The sequence below is a fragment of the Solea solea genome, chromosome 8 (assembly GCF_958295425.1).
Source record: "Solea solea chromosome 8, fSolSol10.1, whole genome shotgun sequence".
NCBI classification, from domain to species: domain Eukaryota; kingdom Metazoa; phylum Chordata; class Actinopteri; order Pleuronectiformes; family Soleidae; genus Solea; species Solea solea.
Window position 1 is genome coordinate 10496640 of NC_081141.1, and position 16860 is coordinate 10513499.

Here is a 16860-nt window from a genome sequence, read left to right on the forward strand (position 1 = left end):
AGTATATATTTATATACTGTATAGAACATGTCTTTAAACACGTATTAAAGCTGTGTTGTGTTATGTCATCTTTGAACTGCTTTCCTGTTCATTACTGTCATTATTCCCTGCCCTCTATCTTATGTTGCCTAATGTATGTGTTTGGTGAAGAGGGGCATGTAAAAGACATAAAGGCCAGCAGTCTAATGGTGAGTTCCAGTTGTAATCGGAAGTCGGAATTTCCGAGTTGAAGGGGCTTTCCGGTTGGGTTTCCGACTTGAAAACCTGACCAATCCCGACATAGGATTGCAAGATGACTGCCAGTTGTATAAAAACACTGGTACTTTTACTGTTAATTGCATCATCATCATCATCATATTTGTGACTAATGTGTTATTAGTAAATCATATGTACACATGGTACTGTTACATTTTTACCCGTGGAAATAGAAATTGCTGTTTGTGTGGACAAAATCCAGCGTTGAGTGTTATATTGACAGATATTGCTAACAACAGCTCCCCCAAGATGCATTTGCGCCCATGTTTTTTTGGACATCTCAAGCAACTTGGTCAACTTGGAGGTGAGTCACTCACAGTTCTGACTTCTGATGTAAAAGGATTGCAATATGACCTCAGGCACAGGGAGAACCGCCTCTTTGTGGGTCTCTGGCTCCTCATTGGATGAAGTGTTGTGGGATACTAGGTATTTCTCCTAGATTTATAGTGACACTAGGACAGAGACTCTGATTAAGACTGACACATATTAATAAGGTTTTGGATTGTTTGTTCTTGTCCAGTTACAGTACATGTTAATGTTAAAGTTGAAGACACTGTGAGAATATTCTTGTTAAGTCCTCTAATTCATTGTCCTTTTGCTTGAACAGTTCTAACAATACCTTAACTCATGTCATTTTGAGCCTTTTCCTGTTTAAGATTTTGGATTACAACAAGGTTAAATGTGCATGTTCCACAGAGCACTACATTTGAACTATTTCACATGTTATACCTAAAGCTATCAACATTTGCATACAGTTCTGTGCAAGTCTTCTGGCCACCATTATAAGTGCTGTTTTTGCAACACATGGACTGTAAAGTATAAATATTTCTCAAGCACTTTATTGGAACTCACTCAGAAAATATGGGTTACATGTTTGCAGTTTTAAAAATATTTTTACTTCTAGCTTCTACAGATTTAAGTGTCAAGTATTTAGCGTGACCAACCCTTAAGCTTCAACAACAGCAATTAATGTTAGTAAAACCTGTTTGTCATTTTATGTTGACAATATCTGCTGTGATAAAGGTCTATTTCACCTGGTTACTTCAAGACAAGCTATATATATATGTATATACAGTATATATATACACACATATGTATATACATATATATGTGTATATATATATATATATGTTGTCCTGTGTCTAATGTTTTCTTATGTCTGTTTAGTTTGACAGAATGGTGGTACAAGACAATTTTCTGTGCAAACAGACAATAAATTATCTTGTAACATTGCCAGATTTCTGTTCATATCCCTGCTTTGTATAACATCTTGTAACCAAACCTCACAAAACCATCAAAATCCAGATCTTGATCTGTACCGACACTGTGGGGAAACTGAGCAGTCATTGTGGAGGGTTGTGCTCCCCCTTTCTTTAGTTCAACATCTGACAATTTATCTTTTGTCATACATCAAACGTTTTCTTGGAAAAACATGATTATACAGCTGAGGTTTTTAGCATGTTAATATCTAAATGCTGCCTTCAACAGATCCCCTTCAAGTCAACTCCTCTCTTAATTTTTTGTAAGTCGAGTGTCTTATGCCACCTGCTGGTTAAAAGACAGAACTGTCATGTTGTAATGTAAGTAACCTGCAGAACAGTCATGACCTTTGTAAGGGGATGTGATGGGAGATTGTACCTTTCAGTTTTAATACAAAACAATTACCAGAACATAACTCCATATTTATACATAATGGCCATATTTAAGACAATAAATACTTTACTGCAATACTCCCTATTTATCTTATTGTGAGGGATATACTCAGACAGAGCAAACTCACAACCTCAAACAAAGTATAAAATCTCATTCACAACTATATACACTACTCATACAATTCCAACTACGTATGTTCAGTTTTAAGTGTTGTCAGAATTTCTCTGCTGCTTGGTCATTTTTCTTTGAAGGGTCTGCACTGCGCTTCCGCTTTCTCTTCTGTCCGTTCTTCTCCCCTTCCTCTTGTCTGAACTGGTGTCTGTAAAAAAAACAAAAACATGTCAAATTAGTATGCACATATGTGAAGTTAATACAATGAAATTAAACTTGATACCACAGCACAGCAGGTTAAAATGTACTAGAAGATTTGATGGTCTTCTTTATGGTGGTGGGGTAACCACTGTTGCCTGCGGTTCCAGGGCCTTTTGTGTTCTACTTCCTTGAGTGGGTTCTCTTCAGGAACCCTGGCTTCCTCCCACAGTCATAACACATGCAGCTTAGATTAAACAGAGATTTAAAGACGACTGTAGATGTGAACAAGAGTATAGATCGCTGTTTGTACCTACACGTCACCTGTGCGATGGACTAGCGACTTATATAGGCTGTTCCATGCCCATGCAGCTGGAATTGGCTTTAGCTGCCACACTATCCTCAAACAATAAATGGTATAAACAGTGAATGGGTTAGATTGCTAATTGGTAAACTAAACCTGACTTCCATACACTATTTTATTCATATTTTCACTGCCTAGAAGACAGTAGATGTTCATCAGCCAAAAGCACCTAAGTGACATAAACATAAAACCAAAAAGGCACTACGTAGTTTTCAATGTACTTGACAGAATGAGTAAAGTCATTGTTTACAATCCTTGTGTATTTGTGACGAGCTGTGTGATCTCACCGGGACTGCCAGCGCCGGCCACTGTTCCACACTCTGCCAAATGAGGGAAGCCAGTTAGCATCTGTGTGTGAGCTGTGATCAAAGTTGGCCCCAACTCGGTTTGGTGGAAGCTTCCTCAGCTTCTCCTGCTCCTCTGGCAGAGACGAAAGAGGCGGACATTTTTATTATATTCAAATCATTGAGAGAAATAAGTAATAAGTAGGATAATTCTGCTTCGTTGCCACAACTTTTACCATTTGGTTTTCTTGAAACAATGTGAATGAAATACAACAAAAATGGCAGCAAAGGCAAAAAGTCAGAATCCGTCGGACACAAAATGAGTCACAAATTAAATTTGTCTGATACAAAGTGATGCGACAGCATCTATGAATACACGACTAGTCGAGTTGCATGGGAATAATAAAGTATAATATAAATTCTAAATAAGAAATCTGTGCGTGAGTGTCCTACTCTGTTTGAGAAACTCTTGGAGCGATGGACCGATCTCCGGATGTGCAGTAGCACTGGAGTTCCCCTCCTGAGGATCGTCCTGGAGCCAGGGAGGGACAGCACCTATGACACAGTGAGGTCATGTGATAATTATGGATGAGGTGAAGTGACATAATAAATACTGTACACACACTAAACTGCTGCACAATCTTCAAAGTAAAATCAGGAAGCATTTTATTCAGAGATGTGTGATAATTTGAGAAGTTTATGTGAAGAATATTCTTCAGGGTTTAAGGCAATATTAAATACTGCCTTCCCCTTTCTGAGAGCATCTATATTAGTTATGCATGACCAAAATGTTATGTGTAATGGAATTAAGTATGACCAAACTAGGATTGGTATGAGAGAAATGCCAGAAGAAATGCAAAAGTTCATTTAAAATTTTGATTTAAAGCTTCCATCCATTCTCTACCGCTTTGTCCTCCACAGGAGAGTCTAGGGGTGCTGTGCCAAACTCACTCTCACTCTCACACCTACAGTCAATTTAGAGTGTCCAATTGATCTAATCCCCATATTTCATGTTTCTGGACTGTGGGAGAAAGCTGGAGAACCCTCAAACTACACCAACCGTGTGGCCTCTTAAAGTTTAAAGTTTGTTAAAGTTTGTAATTTGTTTCTGAAACACTTTTATATTTGTTAAAATCCAGCTCATGTCTGCAAAACCATCAATATATGAACTTTTCTGGAAAACATATCTGGTGGAGCACATGTATTATGTATTATGATGCTTAAATAGAAGCTGCTGAAAAATGGTTAGAATCGCAAATGTCTTCAACTTAACTCAAGCAACTCCACTTGCCTACAACCAACTCCTTAAATTGACTATGGCCTGGATGACTGAGAACCTTTACAGGCACTTGAATCCCATATTACACACATATCAAATAAAATCTTAATGATTTGTAAACTGTAGCATATTGCAGATGAATGTGCACATTATCTTTTCATCATTATCCTAACAACAATCATTATTATTGTTGTATATTGATCCCCAGTTGTAGTAGTAGTAGTTACTATCAATCTTGACAGTAGTAGACACTACTGAGAGAGGAACTGACACTTGTAGTTGATGTGGACAAGGAAGGAATCTGCTTCATCTTCCTGCAGCTCAAAAGTTGATGAAAACAAATGCTTTTTTTCGAGGACATAATGGACCATGTTTAAGTTGACCTATATGACTACTGTCACTATGTCACAGCCACCAGCCAAACCAACTACTGGACCAGCTTTAAGACTTTTAAAGAGTAGTCTTTATTTACAGCCACCCCAGAATTGCCCTTTAAGCTTGTGAGCAGATAACAGATAGAGTACCTGTGTGGACATTCCCACTGTTTGTTGAATCCTGCAACAGAAAGCAAGAGGTAATTGAGTTTATGTACAAAAATAATAATTATTGAAGTCTTTTTACTTAATGACAGTTGAGTTTCTACCTGATAGCCTATGAAAGTCAGTCCATTTGCAGCCCACGGCGCTTCAACCACTGAGTCGACAAAGCTGCTGCTGCCTGCTTGCTGGTGTGATACCTGAGATGTCAACTGAGAGCTGCTTCCCAAAGAAGACAAAAATGAAGTAATTACAATTAATAATAATAATAATAATAATAATAATTTTAAATTTAAATTTAAATTTTAAAGAGATTTGATAAATTGTGTGTCTTTGTTACCTGACAGAAACCTCTGCCGGCTTGTCTGGGCCACTGGGATCATTAAATGACTCTGCCTCTGCGTCATGCTGACATCGATTCAGGAAAAGCCAACAGTGGTTCATAGAGGAAGTCTGACTACTAATTCATCTTTTTTCATCACAATTCTAAACATTAAACACTGAACATAATACTCTTTGGTTAACATTATCCATTTTTTTTTACCATGTGATGTGTTGAATTTCAACCACCAGTCACAAGATTGCACCAGTCAAACCTATCATTCAGTTGCAACCTTATAAAGAGCAAACAGTTATGTCCAGTGATGGATACTGCCACTGCATCCTTGCAAAACAAACCTCTAAAAGAGACTGAAGGACCTCCTGACGACGTTTCTCCTGGGCTCGGATATAATCAGCTTGCTTCAGCCATGAAAAGAAAAAACACATCAGCAGGTTTCCAATTGGGTTAAAATTGCATTTGTTAACAATGCTAATGGCTGCCATGGAGACAACACACCAGCTGTTTTGACTTGGTTTAATGTTACCTGTTTAATAAATTCATCCTCCTTCTCTTCAAATGATTCCAACACATCTGCCACCTCAACTTTAAACCTGAGCAAGGAAAACAGTGAATCCATAAAGAGAAAGTAAAACAAAACCCCCAAACTGTTTTAATGTTGACCTTCCACTCTGTGGGCCTACCGTTCAGTTTCCTCCTTGGTAATGATGACCTTGTCTCGAAGCTTGGGGTCAGCCTTATTATCCCACCAGAACTTGTGTGTATTCTGTCTGTGTTCTGGGCTGAAAACAAGTGCATTTAAAATGCCAACCAGCAAACAGAAGGAAGAAGATGTTGGTCACATTTTTCCACACATTTACATAAATGTACATTTGTTCATTTAGTATGCTGCACTGGAGTATGACATTACATGTCATTTAACAGACGCTTCTATCCAAAGCGACTTACATATCATAACCCTAAAAAGTAGGCAAGGAAATAAAAAGAAAACAAAAAAGAAACTTACGTGGCCATGTGTTCCAACAAGCCTCCGTAAAGCACAGTCACGTTGCCGTCTGTGACATTTCTTTCAACTTCAAGCTCACAGCAGTAGCACCAGAATGTCTGCTTGGGCTGGGTGCAATCAAATGTTTCTACTTGGGGCTTTTTAAGTGTTCTACGAGCTTCCTTTACCTGAGAGACAGTGGAGGAAACAAAAACACAGGAACTATAAATGTTGGATAGCATCTATTATTGGAACTAAAGCAGTCAGCCATACAAAAGTAATTAAACTATGTTAAATTAACAATTGCTTCATGGCGTGCAAAGGTGATTTTGGACCTTTGTGGTTCAACTGAAACATAATGTGGTGGGTTTGCAATTATTAGGGACGCATGATAATATCGGCACAATATCAGTATCAGCAGATATTGGCTTTAAAATGTATTATTGGATATCAGCAAACGCACCAGGATCTCAATGACTACAACAGTAGGCTAAATAGGCTGCTACCTCCTTGACTCCCTGATTGCCCTCTACATTTTTTAAATTTTTGTATGATTATTTATTTTGCTCAATTAATAAAATATATATCTACATCTGCTGCGACATGAGTAGGCAAAATATTATATTAATTTCACTACAGATTGCATGTGTATGTATATCAATATCGGTTATCAGCCCAATCAACGTGCATCCCTAATTATTTTCATTGTTGAAAAATCAGTTGGACTTTTTAGATTAATCAATTATTCGTTTCGTCCACACAATTACATACAGTTTAACTGCTGTTTCCAGAACATCAAAATGACAACGTCTTACAATGTTTTAAGGTCGAAATACCAAAGATACTCGGTCATAGATGAGAGGACTAAGGTTTAAGCAAATACTCACATTAACGAAGTTGAAACCAGACAACGAGTCTATATAATATAATCCCTGCAGCCCTAAATTTGTAGAAATACGTATACCCAGGAATGACATGTATCCGTTAGTCAATGTACAACTGGCGGCTAGCATCGGGGCTAACACGTAAACATACGTAATGGAGGAAAACGTGAGCACACAACACAGCGAATATCCAACACCAACAAGGCTCATTTCGCGTTGAGTTACTTACTTTTTCTATGAACTTGAGAAGAACAACTCGAAGTCTGCTTTGATGACTTTTCCCGAAGATGTGTCCCTTTCCGTTGAACGTCGTTTGCTTACATATGTTGCAGTAATGTGCGCCCATTGAGGAAGCGTGTGGGGACCCAAAAGTAGACAAGAGTCAAGCTAACACACAACCCGGGATAACACTTAAAACACCTCTGTCTTCTAGTTTCTCATTACATTCACGCAAATGATCATGGACCACCGTCAGTAGTATTCTGCATCAGGAAGACCGTCTCGATAGGTGTTCCCCTGGAAACAAGCACAGTATGTGGAACTGTTTACACCAGCATGAAACATTTTTTAATAAACACCAGACGATGGCGGTAATGTAGCCCAAAGTGTACCAACTGCCGCAGACCTCCAACGAAGAAGACTATCTGCGGAAGTGAATTTTTCCTCGGCGGAAGTAAACACTACAGCCAATGCGGCTTATTTCGCTCGCTGGAATAAAGTGGATTAGTCATAGTCAACTTGGACGTGGTTTGCTTTATCTCATGTGCTGTTGATTTTGTGAAAAATGTCGTCGGTTCTGTGTTTTAGAAAGTTTGTCAACGAGCGCCTAACGGCCGCTGCTGAAGAGATACTAGGTGTCTTTGAAAAAACCATCGTAGTGTACGAGGAGGAGATCGACCGTCAGCGCAGACTGCTGGATGTCGTTTTAAAACGACACGATAAAGGTTTGTTATACACCACAAACACACACACTATGCATTTATATATAATGTGCTATATATCGTCTTTCATGTCGTGGTGTTCGTTGACCTCCTGACTGTTTTGTGGGCATATTTGTGTACACACCCTGCTAAAGGCCTTTTCCACAGCAGACATTTTGATACGCTTTAGCAAGAAAGGCGCAGGTGTTACCGAGCCAGCTAAATGGACCGCAGCTATTTATAGTATTATTTTTTTGCCAACATGTTTGATCGATTTTCATTTTCCCCCTCCGTCGGGTAACATGACTGCACCAACCTATACGCAAAATAGCTCGACTTAAATAAACGTAAAGAAGCTGCATTTTCTGTCTGTACTGACGTACACTTAGATATACACAAACTTGGTTGAGTGCATGTTCTGAGAAACAAATGTGCAAACTTTCATAAATGACTAATAATTAAAATTTGTTTTTATAATATATTCGTCTGACCCTATTTGTTTGAAAATATCACATTAGCCAGACAAATCAGTCTAACACTAGTGAGTTTACCACTTCCATGTCTGTCTGTCTGTCTGTCTGTCTATTGTGTGAGAGGGGTCGGTGTAATTGTCCTGAGATGCACATTGATTGACAACATGGATTTATGTTGGTGTCCAATTGAAACCATTACAATGTATGGTATTCCACAGTATATTGATTAGTTTACCAATTCTAAACAAGTTTGTTATCATATTTCTCTGGTTTATGTGCTAGAGAGGATCCTCCTTTATTGTGACATTAGACTGATTTCTTCACAAGCAGTGTTTGTTTCTATAATTGAAGTGTTAGTTACCTTTGTTGAAAGCTGAACTATTCAGATTACTGTTGCAGAGGAACAAAGCAACCTGAAAATGTTCACATTTAAGAAGTTCAAATAAAAGCTTTCAAACCACTTATTCTATATAGATTATGTATATTATAGTTTGTTTTGTTAGCTGCAGCTAACGATTATTTTCATAATCGATTAATCTGTCGATTTTTTTTCTCGATTAATTGTTTGGTCCATAAAGTATCAGAAAAAATGTTGATCTGTGTTTGTCAAACCTGGAAAGGATGATGTTCTCAAATGTCTTGTTTTGTCCACAAACCAAAATGATTGACTTTTAATGATTTCTTTGTTATACAGAGCAAAGAAATTAAGAAAATATTCATATCTAAGAAGTTTAAACAATTGAAAATCTTGTTTTAATCATGAAAAAAAGCTTCAATTCGATTCATCGATTATCAAAATGGTTGTCGATTAATTTAGTAAGCGATTAATAATTGATTAATTGATTAATCGTTTCAGCTCTAAATCAATTAATAATCAGTTGATAAAGATTTTATTTTGTCTTTCAGACATCCCACATTCATCTACCACTAATGAAGAAATTCTCCTGAACCAGCAGAAACTCTATGACCAGAGGAGGAGCGCCACTCTAAACCAAGTGGACCCACAGGTGTTGGGGCAGCTTTGCTCTGGTCAGGAGAAAGATCATTTCATTCTACCGCAGGAGACGGATATGTTTAAGTTAAGGCATGCCCGAGAGGGGAGTGACTTTAGTGCAGACCAGAATCTGCTTATGGGTCGTGATCAGATTCGTAATGTGCCAGAAAAAGAGTCCCTGACCAGCATCCCAGTTATGGCTGACTCATTGGCCTCAGGTGCACCCGCACCGTACACTGACCATCACTTTTCTCACAACTCTTACACAGCTCACAGTCAAGACCATGGGAGTGGAAACCATGAGACTGCAGGCACTCATCACACACCAGAGAACAAACCTTTCAAATGTATGGTTTGTTCTGAAGAGTTTCATGACTTTCTGAAGTTGAAAATGCACATAAGGAGCCACACGGGTGAAAAACATTTAAAACGCAAAGGGAAAGCGTTTACCCAGAAGGCCCTGGGGTTGAATCACACAGTGGTGAAGCCATTCATATGCAGAGTTTGTGGAAAGGAATTCAGTTGTCAGTCAAGCCTTATCAGTCATATGAAAAGTCATTCCGGTGAGAGGCCGTACCAGTGCATCACCTGTGGCAAAACATTCAGCCGTGGAGCAGACCTGAGAAGACACACCCGAACTCACACGGGGGAGAAACCTTACAGCTGCATTTACTGCAACAAGGAGTTTTCTTACCACTCATCCCTTACTAATCATGTGCGAGTGCATACAGGCGAGAAGCCATATAAATGTATGTGGTGTGGGAAAAGATTTGCTCTCAGCACAACGTTGAAAATACACACCCGAGTCCACACGGGGGAAAAGCCATACACATGCGACTTCTGTGAGAAGAGTTTTGCTCACAACACAGGACTCAGGCTACACAGAAGGGTCCATGCAGGGGAGAACCACCTGGTCCCCTAAAAAGTACATCCCCACACAAAAAACTGCATTCTCAGTTTTCTCCAATTAATGTTTTCTCTGAACTGTAATTGCATTTTTACTTATATGTCTATAGTTGTGCTTATCAGTGTAATAATTTTGTAACTACTTGAGGTGGAAATGAGGAAAGAATGGTATGATAACATTTTACTGGTTATAAGTGTGGTTTGGTTCAGGTGCAGTGATGGTGCTTTCACAATGGCAAGCGCTGGTACAGTTTTTCTTGGTACTCTCAGTGAACCAGCCCAAGTTCACACCAGTTAGGAGCCAAGGTTCACCGCCTTATGCAGGGCTCTAGAGTGTAACCAGTTTTCTTTGGTGTCACTGGGGCACCTAACACTTCCTGAGTTTCCCGTACGTTGATCAATGCGTGGCGACAGAATCAGCACTGACTGTCACAAATTGATTGTCTTTTTTTTAAAGACGCAATGTATAGTTCCGTTCAGTCACCTCCCTGCCCCACAGCTCTCACTCTCTCTCACAGAGACATGCTGGCATGCTAAGCACCGTCATCATTTAGAGTGTGCGTGTGTGCGTGCGTGCATGTGTGTGTTTGATGGCTCACTACAGTAGACCACACTACACCATAGTATAGTAAATTAGTATTCAGTATAGGAGTTTCATATTTTCAATAGTTATTGAGTTATTGTTGAATAAAGTCTGCCTTGCCATTAATTTAGTTGATTGTGTGTTTGTATGCTGCGCTATACGCCATATAACCACGACAGAACGATCCTGTTGATTGTCTAACCAGCTAATCAATGTAACCACGTAATGTGTGTGTGTGCGTACACACTATGTTTGTGCTTCAAATGAAGACAAATATTTATATCCTTGGTAACAATTCTTTACATATTACAAGTATAAATGTATGTGAAATGACAAAAGGGCAACCCTTAAAATTTGTGTTGCTGAAGGTGGCGCATTGAAAATTTCGGTGCACCTATATTTTGTGTGTATATTTTGCCCCCAATGCAAAAAGTTAGGAGCCCCTGTAACATCACCAGTGGTGTGCATTACTCAATACAAAGCCTGAGTGGAATTAAACATGGAGCTTTTCCCTCTGTTTATTCTCCCGGAGGTCAGGAGATGCCAGCCAAATATTTTGTCTCTACTGGAGCACATTACATTGATGTAATGGCTCGCAAGCAATAACTAAGTATTTTTGTTTCTACTTGCAATCAAATTTTCAATTAATTTTTGGTATAAACATGCTGGGAAGTGTTATTGGAACTGTGCCACAGCTGTGCTGGTGTGAAAGCTCTATGCTGAACCTGTAGTTAGGTTTTGTCACAGAAAGTTTAGGCATGCATAGAAAAGATCATGTTTTTCCTCATGGAGTCAACAATTTCTCCTTAAAAAGTACATTATTTCACACCTGCTTGGCAGACATTTCACTTAGTTTGTTACACTCCACCTTCAGATGAGAATTTGAGATTTTATTTAGCAGAAAGAGCACAGGTATTACTGATATTAACAATGGCTCTGTTCAGTTAATGTAAGTCAGGACCCATAGTGTGGTCGCGGGGAACGTGTCAAAAACAAATGTAATCCGACAGAAATCATGTTCTTTACGAAACATTACTGAGAATGCAGTGTTTGTGACACATTTGGCAAGAAACAGCAGAGCTGAGATTAATTTTGTGCAAGTGTTAAAAGTTGGAAGAGTGTTAAAAACTAGATGTGTGGTTCATCTTAGTTGTGTGCCATGTTGGAAGCATTATAATGAACGTAAAAGGGCCTGGTTTTGTAAGATGAGAGATTTGGAAGTAAAAAAAAAACTGACATGTTTATTTTCCACCACCGTTTTACAGTGAGGCCAGAGTTTGGTTTTTGCCTCGGTCTAAATGTAAAGCGCACCATAGTAACAGAGGGTTCAAAGATAACCCATGATGCATCAGGAGGCTCTCCTTTACCATGTGGCTCTAGCATCCACAAGAAATGTGTCTCTGTAGCTAAAGCTGCTTTCAGTCCTGCACGGAAGTGCAGATGTATACCAGAATTTGTCCAGAGGTGCAAACATGCACAAAAGTCAGTGCAGACATTTTCCTGAACGTCTCAGAGTGATCTTATGTGAGAATGCAGCAGGGAAAGCTCTGGATGATTTTACAAGAGAGTGAGTGAGTGAGTGAGTGAATGAATGTCCTGCCTCCTGCATGCCAATGACAGACACCATCCCCCTTGTCTCACCTAAATGTTCTGAAGTTCTTTTGTTGTGAAAGGGTGTGACTCATTTCCTGCTGCCTCGGTCATATGTGAACACTAAACTCAAGATATTTTCTACAACAGTTAATTGTTTTAAACAGATTATGAAGGAAAAAAATCAAACAAACCCATTCCAACCGATTGAACTCTTCTGTTGTGATGCTCTGCAGCTTGAAGAAGAATGAGGCTTACAATATATATATATGTTACGTACAGCACATTGAATTCTGTTTGTTGGTATGTTGCCTTTTATTATTCAAATTCAAAATGACTATTGAGTAACAGTTCAAATGTTATTGCAGCATCTTCCATTAAATTGTCTGGAGACGTGGGGGTGAAATGTTCACACTCCAAACGAACTTGTTTATAATTGTTATGGTTCTGTATTTAATATTCAAGGTAAATTATGTTCAGCACATGCCACAGATAATAAATACGCCAACCAACCAAACCCAGCCTCTATTATCCAAGTCTTTGGGTAGTAACAAAGGGTAATGTTAGAGCTGTAGCATTTAATTGATTAATAATTAACTACAAAATAATTTTAGTAATTGTTTTTTTTTTTTAGTCTGTGTCTTTTCTTTTTTTAAATAAAAAGTTATCTACTTACAGCTTGAATGTGATTATTTTTTTTGAGGACACGAAGAATGAACCATCTCTATCAGTAATGGCCTTATTTAAACTTTATGGGATATCAGGACATACATTACAGCAACAATAATCTTCTTATCTTGCATTCTCCCAGCAAGGGTCGCCACAGTGGATCATCTGCCGCCATGTTCCACGTACAACTGTCCTCATGTCCTCCTCTACAACATTCATGAACCTTCTTTGTGGTCTTCTTGTTTTCCTTCTGCCCAGCATCTCTATTCTCAACATCCAACATCCAGCTTTTGAACTTGAGCTGTCCCTTTCTGCCCATTTCTAATCCTGTCCATCCTGGTCGCTCCCAACACAAATCTCAGCATCTTCAGTTCTGCCCCCTCCAGTTCCACCACCTGTCTTTTAGACCGTGCCACCTGTCTCCATTCCATACATCATAGCTGGCCTCACTACAGTCTTGTAGACCTTCCCTTTCCCTTTTGCCTGTCACACAGCTGACTTTGTCTGCCCATCACTCATCTTCTACTGCTTTATCCTCCACATGAGGGTTGCGGTGGGCGCCGGTGCCAATCCCAGCTGACATAGGGTGAAAGGCGAGCTACACCTGGGACAGGTCGCCAGTCCATCACAAGGCCACATAATAGACAAACAAGTTACAACCATCCACTCTAAACACTCGCAGTCAATTTAATTTGTCCAATTTGCCTAATTGGACAAATTATTTGCCCAAATCAACATGATTTTGGACTGTGAGAAGAAACTGGAGGACCCAGAGAAAACCCGCACACACACAGGAAGAACATGCAAACAGAAAGAGCAACAAAAAGTCCAAAGACACCTTTCCGAACTAAGAGCGCCTGGAATAGTCCAGGGGTCATGACATATATAGACTACATAAACCGTTCTAACGGAGAAATCTTAAGCAGCGATCTACAGTACAAGAAATCCTACTCTTGCCATCTAGTGGAATTTTAGCAGCACCATTAAAGTTTCCATGTATATCAATTTTGTGATTCATATTTATAGTTCTGTACATATTCATCAGTTTGTAGTTTTAAAAGTGTAGCATAAACATTAAATTTAATTTAGTGAACTGTTGGTGATTTCTAATAGTACAAATTTCACAGGCACATGTGATCAGGCTGCTCAGTCAGTACTTTCCCCTCATCTTCTCTTCTTTTTATATACACACACAAAGACTCACTCATTGCAAAATATTTTACTCCTGAGGCTGTTATATCAGTTCAAAATGTATTTACACTGTAATCTTACAGAAATATACAAAGTGATAATAGTTGATTAAAAGAAAGTAAATCAGCCTCTGTCTCTGTCAGACCACCAACATACAGTACCACACTGTGCTGTACAGTTATCAGTGTCTGTTGCAGTTTGGTAATCAGTGGTTGATGGTTCCAGAGCTGCATTGGCTCCTGTGTCACGTTTGGATCACGAGCAGCTCACAGGTGGGTTCATTCATCACCAAGTTTGTGTTTTCACAGCTGGTTGCTCTCCTCGTGCTAACCCTGCTCAGCCACCATATCATTTTCAAACTGGTATTTGTAATCATGTTGGATGACGTAGCGACGTTTCATTATGTGACAAGTGGAGAATGTGAAAGTAGGTCCAGGAGCTGCGACAGAAAATCTTTAAAAAACATATTCACATTTTACAGTACATTAAAATTTATCTTAAACAACGGAGATTATTTTTATTCTCTGTCCAGGTCTCAAAGATGAAAGTCTCTGCCCCATTGAAGTCAGACTCACACTTCATTTTAAGTGCTATAGTGTTGGTGTGTTTATATTTGGTGGATTATTCTGTCCTGGCATTTATGTACATTTGACACCACCCAGAAAACACTCAATTATCTTTTATATATAAATATTCATAAAATACAAATGCACAACTAAAATAAACAATATCCATATACAATATGTGTCCAGTTTGTCTTGGCCTGACAGACTTATGTGACTATGACTGCAAGGTTTCAAATTATTCACTTCTGATTTTGTGAAATTCAACATTTTAACACTTCATTTTTGCCCTAACACCAAACTCAAAATGAACACTTTTTTTACTTCTCTAAATCATTGTATGTCATCAGGGCTACAACAATAAATCAATTTGTCATTACTATGTTACTCAAATATTTATATAGTTGACTTAATTCCGATTTTTTTTGTATCATAAAATGATGTACAGTACCAGAGGTTTGTACAGCTAAATGCACATTTCTAACATATTTACTGGAAAATATACATACACAAGCATGTTTTTGAAAACAGAAAGATTGGAGTAGATGAAAAGGAAGTAAATGAATAAGATAGAACAAAATAATAAAAGGGAGTAGATAACAAAATGGCCTCTTTGAGCAATACCTACTGTAATGGTCTGTAGAAAATCTAAGGCAAAAAGTACAAGACAAAAAATAAATGATCATATAGAAATATAAAACACTAGACAATACACTAAAATTACAAAACTGCAAACAGTGCTATTAGCTGTGCTAATTCAGTTTCTCTTTAAACATCAGTAAACACCCTATTGAAAACATTAAAATGATCATGTAGTTGTAGTTGTAGTTGGTAGATATCTCCAAACCTTTGTTCCAAGTCCACCCTAGTTTTGTTTAAATGTGAAAATTCCAGTTGTAAAGGTAAATATTCTGGATTCTTTGCTCCGCTATGACTAAATATTGTACTAAATGACAAACAACAATGATAAACAACATATTTGAGGTTTAGGGGATTTATGTTTGTGACATATAAATTACTTAATTACTAAAATTACTCAAAATCAAGTGCACACACACACACACACACACACACACACACATGACCTTTTTAACAAGGCTAGTGGGCCAAAAATGGTCACATAAAAAGAATAAAAGGATTTCGTATATTCCACTAAATTAAATAAAAGCTTAAAAGGATTTGTGATGACATCCCAAGTTCAAAAACCATGGCTGTGAAATCCATCATGGTTTTCACAAGCTTTCCCCAGCGATTATAACATTGGCTGGAGCGTCAGCGTGCACTTTAAATCAAAACCATGCTCATTCTGGCCAGACACGCTTGTGCGCTCGCAGAAAGTGTCTCAGTAACAAACCCTGTGATTTATAAACACTTATCTCACCACAGTGGCCGAATCAAAAGCCTGGCAAAAGGGGGACAAATTAACAGAAAGGTATTCAGCTTTTCTAAGGGACCTACTTTTGAAAACCACAGTATTCATAAAACCACAGCGCACAATTATGTTTTTATAGCTATATAAACTATAATGTTACCTTGTAATTTCATGGTTACTAACATAGCAATTTTGAGACCCCAGTTTTGCTTTGGCTTTGTTTGTTTGCATTTTTGTGACAGAAGTTATGCATGTTTTTTAGAACTGAGCTCTAATTTTCACAGGATGTGGGATTTTTATAAATGTTACATTTGTGACTGCAGATCACATGAATATGGAGCAGCAGTCAGCTGGTGTTCAGCGAATGTTGGCAGGAGGGTTGACTCATATGAGAACTGAAACTATTGAGCTTACACTGCTAATGGTATAATAAGCTGCAGTGGTGCTGCACCCCAACTGTGCCAAGTCAAAAGGCATCTCTCTAACAAGCACCATGATGACATGTGATGTTGTTTTTACAAACTGTGTTCTACTTTACCTTCAGGAAAAAAAACCCAGAAGGCTTTATTTTTCCTGCTGCACACACGTACCTTGCCTACCTACCTACCTATACCTAGTTAATGCCTGCCTACCTAACTACCTATATACCTGCCTAATACCATGCCTACCTAACTGTTGTCAACCTGCCTGTTGACCTACATACCTAATGC

General features: G+C 38.5%; 2 protein-coding genes across 2 annotated transcripts; one reads left to right on the forward strand and one right to left on the reverse strand.

Moving 5' to 3' along the window:
• Nucleotides 1-1374: 1374 nt before the first annotated feature.
• On the reverse strand, nucleotides 1375-7486 carry cenatac (centrosomal AT-AC splicing factor). The gene is made up of 11 exons (XM_058636283.1): nucleotides 7119-7486; nucleotides 6027-6193; nucleotides 5704-5802; nucleotides 5547-5613; nucleotides 5359-5421; nucleotides 5021-5088; nucleotides 4788-4899; nucleotides 4669-4699; nucleotides 3319-3420; nucleotides 2869-3001; nucleotides 1375-2227 (listed from the first exon to the last, which is right to left on the reverse strand). The coding sequence occupies exons 1-11, from the start codon at nucleotides 7233-7235 to the stop codon at nucleotides 2122-2124; spliced, it is 1065 nt and encodes a 354-aa protein (XP_058492266.1). The 5' UTR covers nucleotides 7236-7486; the 3' UTR covers nucleotides 1375-2121.
• A 39-nt stretch (nucleotides 7487-7525) lies between these two features.
• Nucleotides 7526-13032, forward strand: LOC131464037 (zinc finger protein 664-like). The gene is made up of 2 exons (XM_058636282.1): nucleotides 7526-7833; nucleotides 9189-13032. The coding sequence occupies exons 1-2, from the start codon at nucleotides 7674-7676 to the stop codon at nucleotides 10196-10198; spliced, it is 1170 nt and encodes a 389-aa protein (XP_058492265.1). The 5' UTR covers nucleotides 7526-7673; the 3' UTR covers nucleotides 10199-13032.
• The last annotated feature ends 3828 nt before the right edge of the window (nucleotides 13033-16860 follow it).